This window comes from Vitis vinifera, chromosome 7, assembly GCF_030704535.1.
Source record: "Vitis vinifera cultivar Pinot Noir 40024 chromosome 7, ASM3070453v1".
Taxonomy (NCBI): domain Eukaryota; kingdom Viridiplantae; phylum Streptophyta; class Magnoliopsida; order Vitales; family Vitaceae; genus Vitis; species Vitis vinifera.
The window spans coordinates 3,392,760-3,410,252 of NC_081811.1; the positions used below are offsets into that span (position 1 = coordinate 3,392,760).

At 32.4% G+C, this 17,493-nt stretch overlaps 2 protein-coding genes across 3 annotated transcripts; both read right to left on the minus strand.

Annotated features, from left to right (window-relative positions):
* Positions 1–55: 55 nt before the first annotated feature.
* On the minus strand, positions 56–7,355 carry LOC100264020 (WD repeat-containing protein GTS1). The gene is made up of 8 exons (XM_002264768.5): positions 6,809–7,355; positions 6,514–6,721; positions 6,325–6,420; positions 4,139–4,213; positions 2,994–3,104; positions 1,505–1,596; positions 1,028–1,112; positions 56–626 (listed from the first exon to the last, which is right to left on the minus strand). Exons 1-8 carry the CDS (start codon positions 6,940–6,942, stop codon positions 261–263), a joined length of 1,167 nt encoding a protein of 388 aa, XP_002264804.1. The 5' UTR covers positions 6,943–7,355; the 3' UTR covers positions 56–260.
* Positions 7,356–7,891: 536 nt separating this feature from the next.
* On the minus strand, positions 7,892–12,531 carry LOC100258848 (uncharacterized protein OsI_027940). Of its 2 annotated transcripts, none has more exons than XM_002264862.5 (6): positions 12,394–12,531; positions 11,247–11,433; positions 10,698–10,851; positions 10,547–10,584; positions 10,390–10,459; positions 7,892–8,310 (listed from the first exon to the last, which is right to left on the minus strand). In XM_002264862.5, exons 1-6 carry the CDS (start codon positions 12,396–12,398, stop codon positions 8,228–8,230), a joined length of 537 nt encoding a protein of 178 aa, XP_002264898.1. In that variant the 5' UTR covers positions 12,399–12,531; the 3' UTR covers positions 7,892–8,227. The 2 variants fall into 2 exon arrangements, with proteins under 2 accessions (XP_002264898.1, XP_010652179.1); XM_010653877.3 differs by having other exon boundaries at positions 7,892–8,307; positions 12,394–12,530.
* Between the last annotated feature and the right edge of the window lie 4,962 nt (positions 12,532–17,493).

Here is a 17,493-nt window from a genome sequence, read left to right on the forward strand (position 1 = left end):
TGACAGATGACTATTTGCCTAATAACGATAATAATAAATAATAATAATACAATAGTAAGATTAATATGAACCCTTTGTTAAGAGTTATGACAATTTATCAATATTGTTTTATTTTTCTGTTACTACTTGATGAAAGTTTCAGTCTGATTTTAAATTAAAGGGGATACAATAATGGTACAGAAAATGCACACCAACACTGATTGAAAACTTCATGCTTCACTCAAGAAATGGAAAATTTTATGGCAATAACACAGGCTCACTTAGTAAGGAAGATGTCGGTTTTTCTTGCAAGTTCTTGGTGATTTCATAACAAATTCGCTTGAAATCCAGGATCGGTTCGTCTCAGGAGATCCATCAGAGAACCAACAACACAAGCGACCATCCTCACCGCCAGTCCATCCAAAGATGCCTTGGCTTTGGGCGGTGCCAATCTGCTTGCTGGACATGGGAAGCACACTCCTAACAACACCTGTATGCCCACCTTCAAGCACTGCTTCTGGAGGCCCTATTGCCCCCATTCCTTGATAATTTACAGGGAAGTAGCCCAAAGTACCAGCATTAGTACCACCAATCACCCATAGACGCTGATCATCTCCCGAGTAGTGACAATCAACAAAATAATTAACCTGCACAAACACAATAGGAAAAGGTAAGGTGCTTTCAGCGCAGCACAATCTACAAAATTTTACACCAAAATGGTTTGAGTGAATTCACACGGTTTGTTAACAATAAGTTCCCCCCACCCCAACTTGGAAACTCAAGGAACCAACCCCATATACTTGCCACTTCTCACTGTGTTCCAAGGAACCAGAAGTAAATTTCGGGTCTTGCATCTGCTTAAATTCAGTGTTGTGACGGATAAATTTCAGTGATCAATCTTAACATGGATCTTGGATATTACCTCTTTTATCTTTGTTTGATGCTTTGCATCTCACTTACCATAGAAGACACGACAACAAACAACAAAAACTGAAATTTGCTTCTAGTAAAATAAGCAGATTGAATTTAATAGGAAAGACTAGCATACACGATCCAATGTCCAGCTATCAGAGGCTAAGGAGCGGGCATCTTGGAAGTTGGCTTCAATTCTGGCTTCTTTCCAGTCCCAAACACTGTAAGCAGAAGCAAGAAAACAAATTAATTAAAATTACACAGATGAAAATAATGGAAAAATAAGATGTGATTAGAACAGAGCCATATATATTATACAGCCATCTTTTCTTACAACTAGAAAAAATAAGATGGCTACACTAAATTAAATGGCAAAAACCACCAAAAATAAGCTTCGGGAATCAGTTGGGCCAGGTCCTAAAGAAGTGGTTCTCACACTTTGTGATTTATATTAATAGCTTGTCACATATTAGAAGTTAAATTAAGTCAAAAGTTATAAAGCATCCCACCATACTTGTGCCCAATGATTTGTGCAGGGTGTTGACAGAGTAGAACTCATTACAATTACAAATGTTTGATAAATCAGTTCAAGTAAAGCACTTTTTCTTGATACCTTAAGGTTTCAATATGTGTCAAACACCAGAGCTTTTGATATGTATCTCCAAGAAACCCCACCTTCCCAATTGAAGTATCCACATTGATTACCTACATGGTTGTAATAGTAAATTTCTAATTAAAGGCAGTTGTAGAAAATTAAAACAAGAAACTATTCATTCTTCAATCGTTAGGTCAAACACCAAATGCATGACCAATTGACAGTATTGGACCCAAATGCATTTGGTATCAGAATAATCTTGTAAAAGAACAGAAAATGTGAAAATTAGGAAACACAAACACTTGCAGTTATAGAACAATTATTTGAGAACTCAAAGGGTAGTCCACAATAAAAATATTTATAAGTAATCCTTTTTTTTATTCAGGAGAGAGGTAATCCTTTAATATGAGCAGAATATATACCTAGCAATAAGCAAACAGGTAACCATTGATTGTCCGCAGAACATATATAACAAGCAATTATGATCTGAGAAGAAATGTGCTCCACATACCAAACTAAAATAAAACCTGATTCTTGAAATGAACTCTATACAGCATCACAGCTCGCAGACAAAGCCTATCCTTTTCTAGGTTGCCTATAGATGTCACAGTTAGGCCAAAACCATACTGCTGAAATGGATTCCCTAGCATTCTATAAACAGCCTTTGCCATGGTAAGTCAAAACAAATGGCTATTCTCCACAAGAATCATTATTGCATTAACTAACAGATATGACAATGATTTAAAAGATTCAAATTTCACAAACAAGCAGCTTCACAGTTAGATCATTAGGACATCAAATCAATGTATCACAACAGTGTTAATAGATCTTGCATGATAAGGGAAAAAGTTCTATTCGGCTATGCTCCACAAGAACCATTGCGGGCATTAACTAACAGATATGACAGCAATTAGAAGATTCAAATTTCACAAACAAGCAGCTTGACAGATGCTTAGAATGTCAGATCAATTTATCACAACAGTGTTAATGGATCTTGCATGGTGGAGGAAAAAGTTCTACTCGTTTCTAAATGAGAAAAGCAAATAAATAAACAAACAAATACAAAATTACTTTCATCGAGTACATTTACATATTATAGCTGCATGAATTATTAACACAATTCACAGTATAATGCTGATATTTTACAGGAAAAATGTCACATTTTGAATGAGAATAAGCGAGGCACGAAGGAAGAGTTCCCTATGACTTCAACTGTTCATGCTTAACAACAAACAAGGATAATACTTAACAAAAAGAACATACTCAAGAGAATTAAGACATTTTCAGCCCATATCTATTTGGTAGCCAATGTGCACTCGCCTTGTTTAGCAATAGTAGCTTAAATAACTACTCAAAATTGCTTTGATCAATTCTCCTTTTCCTAGCTACAGAATACAAAGTCATTGTCTGGTATGCTTATTGCAACCTATATATATAAATATAAAGGAAACACAACATTTTTTAATTATTGAACAAACAAAACTGAAAATTTCATGCTTCCACTTACTGATTCCAGATGATCATCGTCATTGATGTCTCCAACAGTATCAAAGGTACAAATCAATCCATCTACTGATGCCGAAACAAGTTTGTTTTTATCAGAAGGGACAAAGTGCACCTATGTCATAAAGTTATTAACAGTTTAGAACAAACATATTTCATGGATGAATCACGTGATAAAATCTAAGTATCATTCCATTTTATAAATGGATCCAACGAGCTCATCAGCAACACAAAAAATTGACAAATCTTTATAGGGAAGTCATTGAAAAACAACTTCTAGGTACAAAAACTACAGCTCCACTAGTCCAACGTTGTGACAAAAATTTTGAGGCCACATGTTCAATGCCAGTTAGTCTACCATAGAGTAGCATATTCTTTTGTATGGATATGGCAATAAAGCCAAAGTAAAATTTATCCAGCCTGAAGTTTGATATGCCTAATTTCACAAGGGATGTCAATATGTATCCAACCGTTTATATGCATACTAATTACCATTACTAAAGCCATAAGGGTCCAAGAGTTGGAACCTTATCAACCACTGAAGCAGATCCAATTAGGGGATATTTGAAATTTTGAAAATTTAAAAACATAAACAAAGAACAAAACCAAGTATTTAAGATAAACCTTTACTTAGATGACCACCATCCTGAGTGGAATCATTTGGAAGGCAATACCATCCTCCAGAACAGAACCCTGCTTAGTAGTCCCAGCCCAATTTCAACCACATTCACAGTTAAGACACCATATGTTTTCACCCAACCTAACCAGACAGTGCAATTGCTAAAACTGTCAAGCATTCACAAGTCTGGATCTTAGACCCTCATGTATGAGGATGAAACTAGGTGACATACAAATTATTGAAATAAACCGGTATAAATATAAGCTCATTCCAAACAATTCTGTTACGACAATGCTATATAGTTTTTATGAGTGATATTTAGACCCACAGCCTTAAGTGTTCACATGTACTGCCCATGGTATTTAGTATCCACAGGCATCTAAGGTTAGTGTGAATGAATGAACTTTTGATCCAAACCAAAACTAGGTTGTGTCATCACATGTGCTTTTCATAAACTTTGATATGGTAAATAAAGAAAATAAGCATATGTCATCATCAATCTACAAACACATTGTATAGGCATCAGAAACCTGAGTAACATCATCCACATGAGAGTCCTCCAAACATGCAACCTGCTTCTTGTTCCTCCAATCCCAAAAGAGTATCTGCATGAAATCTACCAATGAGTGGCAATACCATTTAGTGGAGTGAGTTCTCATACAGGAGCAATACACAAATGAGACAACTTTTATAGTCATAACACATAATACATCTTACAGGAAAATGATAGGCCAGTAATGTTATTCATGCATCAGCCAGGGCTGATGCATGCCCTTTAACAATTAAATGGCATCTCATGTGATAAACCAGCTACTACTCCTAAGCAAGTCTTAGGTGCCAACAGAGCTTCCCAAGAAATCGAGTTCAAAGAATCGAAGAAAGGTATCAAAGGAAGGGAGCTTATACACCTGCGGAAAATGGCTTTGAAGATTAAAAATGTAGCAATAAGTTCAAGGAGAATATGTTGGGCTACCAAATTAGGTAAGGGTCATAGTTGCTAACTCATAAATCATATCCTGTATCACATTTTTTAGTATCATGCATCTTATCTATTGTGTATTGTAAGTTATTTTACATAATGAGAAATAAACATAAAAAAAATATGCATATAACATAAAATATATGTATATATACATACATGCATATATAGAGAGAGAGAAAGAAAGAGAGGGTAATTTTGTAAAAGAGAATAGAATTTAAAGAGTTAAATTATGACATACCATATGAAAACATTGAACATTACATTTTTTACAAGTTTAATTTAATAAAATATGAGCTTAGTGTTCATCACAAGGTCCATAAAAATCATTTTTTTGAATTTTAGCTATAATTTTTAATTCCAAACCCTAAATAGGCATGTATTTGTCTATATTATTGATATGTATGCCTTTATGTACCATCTCTAAATTCCCAGCTTTTCATATTTGTCATCATTCCCTATCCCACTAAAAAAAAAAAACCAGCAAAAACCTAATATGTTAAATAGAAGTCTTTATTCACCATCATTTTCAAAGCCAATAATTCAAATCTTTCAAATGACAATTCCTTTAGTATTCATTGCAACAATGCATTTCCTTAACTTTCAACATTTCATATGTATCTTTGACAACTATGTAGTTTTTTAATGTAGCATTACCTTACCTTTCTCTTTTCATTTTAGGATCAATTTCAAAACTTAAAGTGCACTTTAAAAAATTAATATAATAATTCTTTTAAGATTTTTTTTTTTTTTTTTCAAAATTGATCTTTAGTTTAGTCTTTTCTTTTCCAGTAACCATTTTTTTGCCTTGGAGCTCATGCTGGAATAATGGACGGTGGAGGAAATGCTCTGTTAGGAAGTGAATCAAAAGGGCTTGCTCTCGAAAAAGTTGTTGATGGAATATCAGCAGTTAGGATAATATAAGCTCCTGGCAGAAGGTTTTTGGGAAGTTACTCAATAATAGTAAAATATAAGGAGGAAGGATGTCAAGGAGAAACTTTTTTTTTATAAGCTTGATTTTTCTTAGAAACTATGAGAAATAGTTGAAGTTATTGTTGTATCTCATACCCTATCGGATACCATAATATCCGCATAACATGAGATATGGATTGATGATACACATGGATTTACACAGAAAAAAAAAAAAAAAAGTATCATATTGTTGTATCATTGTACTGCATCATTATCTTAAGTTTTTAATAACTTCAGTAAGAACACTTTCTATGATATCCTGGTGTGCATACCCTATAGCATCTGGATCATTTTTTCAGATTTGTACAAAGGTGAATTAGGTTTTCAATAGGTCAAGCAGAAAAGGCAAGTTTTTGGAAGATCTGTGATAAGGCTTGATTGAAGCCGTAGCCAGCAATTCCAGGAACTCATGGAATCCTCATCTAGAAGGAAATTCCCATAAAGGATGAATCATCTGAGAATGTGGTCTAATCCCCTGCTTTCACAACCTTATCCGAGATTAGGAACTAGATTCCCTGGATGTCTTTTCATAGTTAACAACACCAGTAGGGCAAATTTACTATTACTAATTTTATTTATTTATTGTTCTTAGCTGAGCCATTGTCATTAGAATCCCTCTAAATCCTTTGGTCTAAACAAAAAGCCAGTAAACAATTTTCAATGCAATTTCAAAAAATAACTCTAGAGGCCATTAAAATCCTTTAATAAAGGAAAAACACCAAGTAAGACACGAAAATAGCAGCTTTTCATAGAATTTCACCAAACCTGAGATTTACATCCCGCAGCAAGAAGATAATCACCTAAACCACCAATCGAGAAACTGAATACCTCTTGTGAAGAACCAGCACTTATGCATAATACCTACATTATTAATAAGGAATTAAGAAATGCCTTTTCGAGAATAGATTAGGTCACCATAATACATACCTATAGGTGTACCAAAAAAAAAGGTACCTGGTTGAAGGTTCTGGTGTCCCAAGCTCTGATGGTTCCATCAGAAGAGCATGAATGGAGGATATGAGAGTTACCAGGACCTGAGAAGGAGATGTGGTTTATAGTGGTAGAGTGACCTCGGCACTCCCCCAGGTACTGACCAGTCACCGGCGAGTAGAGCTTCACTGCGTTTGTCGACAGCGACACCGCCATCGCCGTCCAATCATCCCTTTGAGAAAAGAAATCAAATCAGTTGCAATCACAACCGCGTTTGATTTCCGAGGGAAAAAAAACAAAAGAAAGAAAGAATCTTCACCTAGCGACGATTTGGAAAACGTAGTCATCGCCGAAGTTAGTTTGGATGGAGTTTTTGAGAGCGAAACGCTTTAATGAGTTTGGATTGGGCTGAGGTTCTTCCTCTTCCATTGCATCCATCTCTGTGGTTTCCATTACTCTCTCCCTGTTTCTCTGAGGTAAAGTAATCGAAGGCGAAGAAGAGCCCCTCCTGCTGTGTTGAAAGGGTTTTTGGGTTTGCTTCTGTGAGATGGAGTTCAGTCGAGAGATTTTTCGTAGCCAATCACAACCTGACGCGTCATTATTAAGGTCAGAAAGCTCCCTCGATCCTTTCTGATGTTAATGTGGCGAAATCTTATTGGCTTTTGCACCACTCAAAGTCAGCAGTACGGAGTATGGCCCAGGGCCCCAGAGACTCCGAGAGGAAAACGAGGAAAAACGAAAAAGACATTAGGCCTGTTACTTCAACATTGGGTTTGAGAGAAGCTTTCAATCCCAAGCCAAGCCAAGCCAACCCAACCGGGCTCATAATCTTGGGGTTGGCCCTTGACAGGAGACTAACAACCCAAAGTCAGTTTGTCAACCCACCCGTCGTAGAAAATATTAACCAAATGAGTATGATTAAATGAAATATATTACTTGTAATAATTTAAAATTTTGATGGGATGAGTCAAGTCTGTATCATATGAAATTTGATAATAAAAAAAATACTGCTGATACTGGACTCAAGCCATTTCAAAATTGATTCGAATGATATTTATTTCAAAAGCCCTATAAATACTTATAAACACGTCCGGTAATAGCATATTACCACCTTTCCCTGAGGCCTGGAACAGGAGTCATAAAAAGAACAGGCCAAAAAGCACTGAAATTTACCACTTCTATGGCAGCACTCTGTATTGGTTACCATCAACTGGGAAATTAGAACACAGACAAGACTGACCTTTGAAAGCTATATCCAAGCTGAGGATCCTAACCAAACTTTGCTTCACCCAGTAAGGGAACCTCCAAATTGTGGGTTGCACCACTCATAAACCCTTCATCCCAGCGTCAGTGGACCTTATTTCCCTACTTGTAAACTTCCTCAACACAGCATAGAGAATGATTACACACCATGAAAGGGATTATAACCAAATGCGCTACATTTTGCTGTTGATAATGGAAGATAGAAACCGCAAACAAGAAGCAGCAAGCTCATGCATGTGGGTAAAAAAATTTGATAACACACTGACATCCATATGCCCCACCTGGCATTATCATCCCATGAAACCCTGAACTAAAAATACATCATCCTAAAGTTAAAACATAGAATGTTTTTTGTTTTCTTCTTCCTGTATAGAGGGCAGGAAAGAGTGGGAGACACTGAGGTCCTCTGGGTTAGGAAAAATGCAAGCATTGATCTACCCCACAGTACAAAGCGAAAGGTTGACTGCATGATAAATCATATGCTTGGTGCAGCCTCTGATTTTACTCCATGTTCATCTGGATTCTCAGAGTTCTCTTCTGCGGGCTTTGAAACTTCTTCTACCAAAAAAAAAGGGAGGGTTGAATGAGTACACATCTTTCCATCAAAACAACGATGGGGAAATAAAAAGAAAACCATCAGATACAATAAACAACACACAAACCCATGTCCCATTGATTGTTTTCCCCATTTACACATGCATATACTAAGTTGCATCTCACTTCAACATCTTATAGACCAAACAGATTCATTGATTATGAACAGGGTAGAGCATCGACCGCCTAGTTGAGGTTAAATTGTAAAACATAAAAGCTTTGGGATGGCATTTTGAAAAAAACTGAGGTATTTGTTTCATTCAGAAAGAAAATGAATACAAGGTGAGAATGCAGTGTCTGACAAAAATTTCTACAGCTTTCAATGGGACTACACACAATTGTTAAAAAGTTACGATAAACAACATCATACGACAGTATGATACCTTTTTATTGGAAATCAATGCATATTGCAATCTATATCTTATCTTAAGCATATCTTTCAATACATATATAATTACATGATACAATAAGCAATCCAACAATACATACATCTTCAACTAGTTTTCATAATTTTTAAGAAAAATCAAATTCAATTTTCTTTCTTGAAAGAATTATTATATTAATTGTTTAAAATGTATGGTAAGATGAGAAATTAATCATGAAAGGGAGTCCTATATGAAAAACTACATTCTCGTTGACAAGACAATGTTGGAAGCAAATAAAATTTATTCTAACAATAAATATTGGGGAATCTTTATTTGAATGATTCTAATGTTGACATTGACAATGATGGTGATTGATGAATAAAAAAATTTCTACGATATATTAGGTTCTTTTATGGAATTTTTTTTTTCAGTGGGGAAATAATGAAGAAAAAGAAAATGAAAAGTTAGAATTTTGGAGATGACACATATTTATGCATATCGACAAAATATATAAGTACATATGCCTAGTTAGAATTAGGGACTAAAAATCATATATCGAAGTTTAAAAAGTTTATTTTTGTGGATTTTATGATGAACCTGTGCATTAAACTCATTTTGTTGCATTGAATTTTTTAAAACTCTAGTATTCAATTTTTTCACATGGTATGGCATAATTTAACTCTTTAAATCCTACTATTTTTTATGAAGTTGGTTATACATTTACTTTATACCTCATGCTTGCAATAAACATGTACATATATGTTTAATTTTTTTATTTATTTTTTACTATATAAAAAACTTATGATACACAATAAGATACGATACACGATAAAATATATATATAATACGTCTTACAAGTTAACAACTATGGGAATGCAATACTTAGAGGTATTTTCACAACTTTCATGGTCTAGATAGCCCATCTTCTCCTAGAATGCGAGCACTAACTACTATGCTTGAAATCTTTTTTTGATAGGTAAAATCAGAATAAAATATATAAATGTAGAAAAAGGAAGCATAGGACATCCCAAGGCATACAGGAAGCATACAGTAGGCGTCACAAGGCAAAGAAGGACAAAAAAAAAGAGGGGATACAAAAAACCTCACCCAACCTCACCCACCCTCACCTATAACCCAACCAATAAAAAAAAGTCGATTAAAGGTAAAGGTCCGGCATCTATATACAACTTTGTCCAAGACTAAAAATTATACACAAAAGAATTTTTCAACCTATGAACTAAAAACTCTTCATTGTCAAAAGCTATCCTGTTTCTTTCCTTCCACACCATCCAAAAAAGGCATAAAGGAGCCAACTTCCAAGCTTTTTTGCACTTCTTGCCAAGTCTCCAAGTTCTTATCGACAATAATCCCTACACAAAATATCTCATATTACAATTACTAATCTAGGTGTGCTTATATGTGCCCAAATTTTCTATTTGAAAGTGAAGAACTTAATCTGAACTTATTCTACTTGAAAGCTATCCTTCAAGTAATATGCGACCAAGCACTAATTTCTCACAGCTAGTTTTCAACTCCTAAAGATCAGTTCCAACAAACTAATCTAGTACAATAACACATCCATAATAAGATATTTGGAACTCACCCCACATCAAATGTAAAAGCTTATGCTTATCAACATAAATAAATAGATGAATACGAAATCATAAGGACTTGTTACCTTCATCATCAGTATCATCAAGATCATCACCCATAGCATCACCACCCATGCCTTCCATACCTGCAAATTTCTGCAAAATAGAGAAAAATTTAAAATGATAAGAACAACGTCCAAGAAGAACATTCTAAGTGAAAATTCCTTAAGCTGATGTCGTTACCGAGAAATCCATTCCTCCCAAATCCAAGTCCCCAAGACCTAATCAAAACAACAAATGAAATTCAATGCTTCCCTCACTAAATGCATAGAAATAATAGTTTAAATAAAAACAATTTTAAGGAAACCAAAATTTAGTTTCCTGAAAAACATACCAGTATCCTCATCTTCATCAACCCATTTGTCCCAATCTACTTTCAAGTAATGTGGTGCCTTCTCATCTCCTCGCAAAAGCTTCTTCCACCAGCCTTTCTCCGCCTTCTCCACAACACAGAATATACTCCGAACTCCTATATTAATTTTGCTTTCCTAAAAAATAAAAAAACGAAAATCAAAGGAAAAAATAAAAGAAGCGATAAAACAAATATATAAGAACTGAGTTTCCAATTCAACAGGTACCACGAGTAGCATACACATAAAGATTTGTTTTCTCCCTTTTCTCTTCACTCATTTTTCTTTGAATCTTTTTGAATAATATCACATGTATCCTAGCCACTCATGGTTTTCCCTCAAAGCTCCAAAATAAAAAGGAAACAATTTAATATAATAATGATTGGAAACACAAACTTCACTCTAGATTATTTCAAACATAATACATTTCCCAAAGACTACAACAGAATGGAATTCCTAAACTTGCATGTTATCACAATAAATGGAAGAAATGAGAACACAGATGTGCTGTAATGTGTGAAGCAATCTCATACCTCTACATTAACCTTATCAAAAAGATCCAACTTCAGCTCATAAAGATGGTTTTCTGCTCCAGCACTAGCAGAGAATGTAAAATCCCCATCTGGCTCAAGATTGACCTTTGCATTTTTTGCATCTGGCAATAGCACTGTAATAAAAACCTTGTCAGCTCTTTGGGCCCACTTCACCTCAGGATGCCGACTACAAAGTCCAAATAGAGTTAGTTAAAATATGTACAGCAAAATAAAGACACGAGTATAGACACAGCAAAACAGTGATATCCGTCCCCAAAACCGAAAATGAAAATAATGATATTTACAAAATCTTGAGGCAATATAAATACTAGTTTATGGCAAGAAGATTATAGAGCAAAAACAGATTAATCTCTAAAGGCAACCTCCAATTTTTTACCAATCCACAGAGGGAAAGCCAACTTAATTAGTTTTAAGGATAAGAATAGTCCCACAGATTGGGGAAAAATAAATGAAATGTGTGACATAACATTCTGTTTGTACAATCATATCCTAATATGCCTAAAGTTCAGACAAGGCAATACACCTTCTGTTTGAAAATCAAAGTTTCCAATTCAACATTCTAAATTATCCATAACAGAAAAAGGTCAAAGAGAAATCTAGACACCGGGTGCAATAAACAGGCAATTCGCTGGCATTATCCACCTACAAGGGGAAGAAAATTTTCCGAATCTAAAACATCATATATTTTTATATATAAGAACCCAGAAACAAAAATTAAACAGAACACAAACAACAAAAACAAGTAGGCGTATGACTATATGCTAAAACGACGATATTTTCATGCAAAAGAGAGAAAAAGAGAACAGAGAGAAGACAGACATAGCACTCTGATCTCCTGTTTGGATGCCAAGAAAAAAACGCCGAAAGAAAAGGAAAAAAAATTGAATCTCAGACTCCTCATTAGAACAGAATAAAACAAAACCCCCCTATCAACAGCACCAAATCCCTCATTTCTTTTCCTAGTTCTCTAGACAACCAAACCGAGGTTTAGGGCAGAGAAAGATCAAACGCAAGTTTATTTAGAATAGAACTAAGATTTATGGAGTATAGATCAAATAAATCTTCGATCAAAGTTTCAGAGAGTAGCCAAAATGGAAGAAAATCCAACAGAGAAGAGAGAGCTCACCTCATATTTTCTCGAGAAAGGTCGCGAAATGGAAAACCCTAGAAGGCAGTAGAAGAAAAAGGTCAGTGTTTGCTTTAGAAACACTATAGACACTGAAAATATAGAGTACTAGACACTCGGACTCTGCCAGATACAACATCTACGATGGGATCGGACGGTTAGATTTCATTACGTCCTCATAGCTGAAACGGGCTGGGCCTTCAGATATCTATGCTGACGGGCCTCTCTGGGTTTTACAAATGAGCCCGTACATCCAACCATCTGGGCCGAATAGACTGGGCCATTTGAATTTAAGCCCAAACCGTCAAGCAGACCTGCATTATTTTGACCACGTTCATACCACAGTTCGATGGGCTGGGCCTACAAATCGCCCGCCTCAGTTGGGCCAGTTTGCTTTCATTAGAAGTTGGAGAAATTATGGGCCTGTTTGAAAATTTTTTAATGAAAACAATTTTCTGAAAATTTGTTGTAAAAAACTAAAAATAGGTTATTTTTAAAAAAAAATTAAAATATTTTTAGGTTTTATTAGAGTGTTATGATAAATAATTAAAAGTATTATAATAAATTAGAAAAATATTATCATAATTAGCGAATTTCTTTTTTTTTTTTAAGTCATTCTCCTTTTGATAAAATTATCAATATACATCTAAAATATTTTTCTAAGTTATAAAATAAAATAATCATAAAACATAATTAATGCGTAAAATTTAAACAAGCAAAAGACTTTACAAAAAAAAAAATTAATAATAAAGTGGGTGATCGGGTAAATCAACTTAATAATTTAAAGTAATTTAATAATTTAATTTAAGTTATTAAATAAATTGGTAAAATAACTTAATGATATGACTTAAAAGTAAAAAATACTTTTTAAGTAATAAGTAAAAATAATTAGTTTATTATTAAATTCACATCTTTATTTTATTTTTTTATTCTTATTTGTCTTAATTACCTCAATAATATTTTTTTACTATTCAATAACCCTCATTGTTACTGGACCTCGTTTACCTTAATTTAATAATTTTATGAACGTAAATATATCAATTTGAATATTTGAAATATATTTTAAGTTAATTTTACCAAACAACCTTAATACTTAATGTAATAGTTAAATAATATATTTTAATTCAACAGCTTAAATATAATTTAACTTAAAATCAATATAAGTTATTAAATAATAAATATTAAGTTTTACCAAATTCCCTTTTAATAAGTGTTTCGTAAATTAACTTAATAATTTAAATGACTTAACAACTTAATTTAAATCATTAAGTATATTTGATAAAATAACTTAATGATATAACTTAAAGTAAAAAAAATAAATTTAATTACAAAAAAAATAATAATTAATTTATTATTAAGTTCACATATTTATTTTACTTTTTTTTATCCTCATATATCCTAATTATCTTCACGATCTCTTTTGTTACTCCACAACCTCCATTATTATCTAACATCTTTTGCTTTAATTATAATTTATGAAGATATATATATTAAATTTATACTTTAAAATAAATTTTATCAAACAAATTTAATACTTAAAGTAATAATTTTTAAGACAATAATTTAAGTATAGTTTAATTAAAAATCAACTTAAATTATTAAGTAATAAGATCATGTTTTACTAAACATCCGGGTGTTTAATAACTTAATAATTTAATTTAAGTCATTAAGTAAAATAAACATGTTTAATAAAATAATTTATTTGTACAATTAAAAATAATAAGTACAAATAATTAACTTATTTTGATCTTTATGTATCTTAATTATCTTTATATTATCTTTTGTTATTTTATAATTTTCATTGTTACTTGAATTCTTATGTTTAAATTATAATTTATGAAAATAAATATATTAATTTAATGATTTATAATAAATTTAAAATTAATTTTATCAATAATCATAATATTTCAAAAAAAATTAATTAATAAAATTTAAATTAATAATTTAACTTTATTAAGTTGTATCCTATGACTTAACATTTTAAATATCTAAAAAAAATAATACTATTTTTGGTAATACTCAAAAAAATAATTTATTAAAAGATTCCAAAAACAGAAACCAATGTGGGTATTTATATCTTGTCTCGAGATTCATTCATTAAAATGTCTTTTAAGTCTTTAGATTGATGTTACCTGAACTGACTACTGAACCGTCTGTCTTCTAATCCAGTGTAGCAAATTGTACTTGAAATTGAATACCTTCTGGCAATTGGCACGTAGCCCGGCCAGTGGATTGTCTCACACGCAACGCATCACCACTGATCACATGGATACTCTTTAGAAGTATTGTATATATATATATATATATATATTTTCAAAATCCCAGCAAAGACTAGGATTGTCATTAGGAATATTTTCCCTTTGCTTTCAATTTGAGCACCAGCCTCCAAATGACGAGCTACTGTTTGGCGTCGAGGAGATGATATCTCAAAGCTTTCATACATGATGTGATTTACAAAAGACAAAAAGCAAATAAAAATCTGCTCTCCTTTTCATTTCATTAGTGGAGATGATGTTGGGAGCTGCCGTGTGCTACGTGTTAAAAGATAGAGAAAGACATCGATACCATCTCTAGAGAAGACGTCGATACAATCTCTTGGAGATCGATACATGGTTTTTTAATTTTTTACTAAAAGTAATTTTTTTTCCAATTTCAAATCATTTGTTTGTTTTAGTTTTTGTCTGCTTATTATTATATTTGATTTTCAAAAAAAAAATAAAAAAAAATAAAAATAAAAAATATATATATATATATAAAATAAAATAAATAAAATAGATTAATAATTAATAAATTATTTTTATTTATTACTTTAAACTCATGTTACTTATTTTAATTCATCGATATAAAGATTAAATAATTTAAAAATATATAAGTTTTTAATTTGTTTTAATTATATTGGATTTTTTTTATATTTTTTCATAAAACAATCCAATAAGAAAAAAAACATTTTTTTACATTTTTTATTTCTTTAATATTTTACGGAAACCAAAGCTATTTCTTAATTTTTTTTATTTAGATAAAAAAAAAAATTTATACCAACACTAAAAATAACTAATGTTTATACCAACACTTTACCCTTCATAAAATTATAAATTGATTATTTTTGTACTTTAATTCAAACACTTATATAAAATTAGGTAAAATCAACTTTGAATTAGAAGTTTTGAAATGAAACTTTTTAAATACCTTCAAAATATAGTAGTTGCGAACTTTGATTTTTTATTCTACAAAGATTTGTAGATGACTATGTGTGATTTTCTCATGAAATTGCAAAGAGTGACGGTTTCAAAATTGAGTAATAAATGTTTTTTTTTTCTTTTACATTTCAACTATTTTTTAATTTTAATATTGTTTTATTTACTTACAATAAGTTTAAGAAGCAAATGTTACATTTTAACAAATTTATATAACAAAGTATTAAGTTTCGAATGTGAATGAATAAAGTATAAAATGTTAAAATATTAAAAAAAATAAACAATTTAATACTTAATGCTGTTAAACATTGTTTTATTTTAAGTTATATTTACAATTAAATAAATAAAAAACAAATACACCATAGCTTCATGCAAAAAGATGTTCATTTCAACCCTTGCAAAAGTGGTATTAATAAAATCCTCCCCCAACCCATATCCAAAATTCTTTAAAATTCGTTTTAGTTTGTAATATTGGCAACATTTTTCACTCTATTTTCATACACCATAAAAAAAATCCTCCTTATTGTCCTACATGAACATAACATGCCCAAATGATCAATTGGTTGATATCTTTATTTAACAAGTGAAAATTGATGTTGGATCAAAGCAAGATGCATTACATTATGGGCTTAAAGCATCGAAGCTTCTTGTTGGTTACACTTCCTATTTTAATAAGTCTGTCCCTCTTGCGCTTCTAGAGGGTCAAAGGTCTCCCATTCATAGAACAATCTTATACTTAAATACACATCACAGGCTTCAAGCATTGAAGCTTCCTGTTGGTTACGCATCCTATCTTAATAACTCTGTCCCTCTTGGCCCTCTAGAGGGTGCATGAAAGGTCCCCATCTATGGAACAATCTTATGCTTCACTATAACGAGTCCAATAATTCACTCAGAACTGGGCTAGTACCAAACGTCTCATCTTCCTCAATAATGTTCTAGTCAAAAACTTGCTAGAATCCCACCATGGGAACAAACTAGCCCGTCATATCCGAATATATCCATAGCGCATTAATTTAGATCCACCCACATTTGTTTGGACAACATTTATGCCATCTCCTTACCCTCTGGTTCATTCGATTACGCCCACCACCACACACAAGATCAAATGGTCCCATTTCCGACGTGACACTGTTTCGAATTTCGTTACCCTTCTCATCAACAAAGGCAAAGGTCCAAAATGACCAAAACTTGTGCGTCAAGAATTCTAGCCGCAGACTCGACTTAACCAAAACCCTCCGAGTCTTTGTTTTCGAAACCTCTCCATCACGTGATGTCACGTGTGACGTCAGTCCCCCGGGAAGTCTTGATGAATATGGTGACGGTGTGGAATGATTAGGTAGAGGACAAGGCTGTGACCGTAACCACGTGGGTTAAATTAAATGAACGAAGAATGCGGTGTTGAATTCGACGGTCGGACGACAATTTTGAATTTTATTTCGACACTTTTTCTCGAGTCCGGGGATGTGGACCTGGCCGTTGTCAGATTCCGAGAGATTTTGTGGTTGAATTCCAATGATTTAAACATTTCATGTGTTGTAAACTTGTACGACACACAATAGATATTTATTTATTTTATATATTTAACTATTTTATAAAATTAAACTTTATTTTAATTATCATAATTTTCAAAATTAATTGGTTGCATCGAAGAGATTACTTGCCAAACAGCATGAGTACAAAATGAAGATTTTAATAATTAATTTTGGACAAGGACAATCACGGGAATAATTAAATATTCATTATTAAAATATAAATTAAATAATTTAAACTTATTAAATCATGTATCAGCTATTAGTGTGACTAGTGAAAAGATATAACCCAAGAAGTGGGTTTTTTTTAAAAATAATATTAATAAAAACATATAGATATTATTTATTGTAAATTAAAAAAAAATCATAATTTT

Bases quoted from the DNA above. Each gene is read 5' to 3' on its own strand.
- LOC100264020 (XM_002264768.5), bottom strand. From the start codon at position 6,942: ATGGAAACCACAGAGATGGATGCAATGGAAGAGGAAGAACCTCAGCCC. The intron at 6,722-6,808 runs GTGAAGATTCTT...CTTTTCTCAAAG, and splicing joins GTTTTCCAAATCGTCGCTAG to GGATGATTGGACGGCGATGG. The intron at 6,421-6,513 runs GTACCTTTTTTT...TTAATAATGTAG, and splicing joins ACACCAGAACCTTCAACCAG to GTATTATGCATAAGTGCTGG.
- LOC100258848 (XM_002264862.5), bottom strand. The intron at 10,585-10,697 runs GTATGTTTTTCA...TGTTTTGATTAG, and splicing joins TGATGAAGATGAGGATACTG to GTCTTGGGGACTTGGATTTG. The intron at 10,460-10,546 runs GTAACGACATCA...TCTATTTTGCAG, and splicing joins TGGGAGGAATGGATTTCTCG to AAATTTGCAGGTATGGAAGG.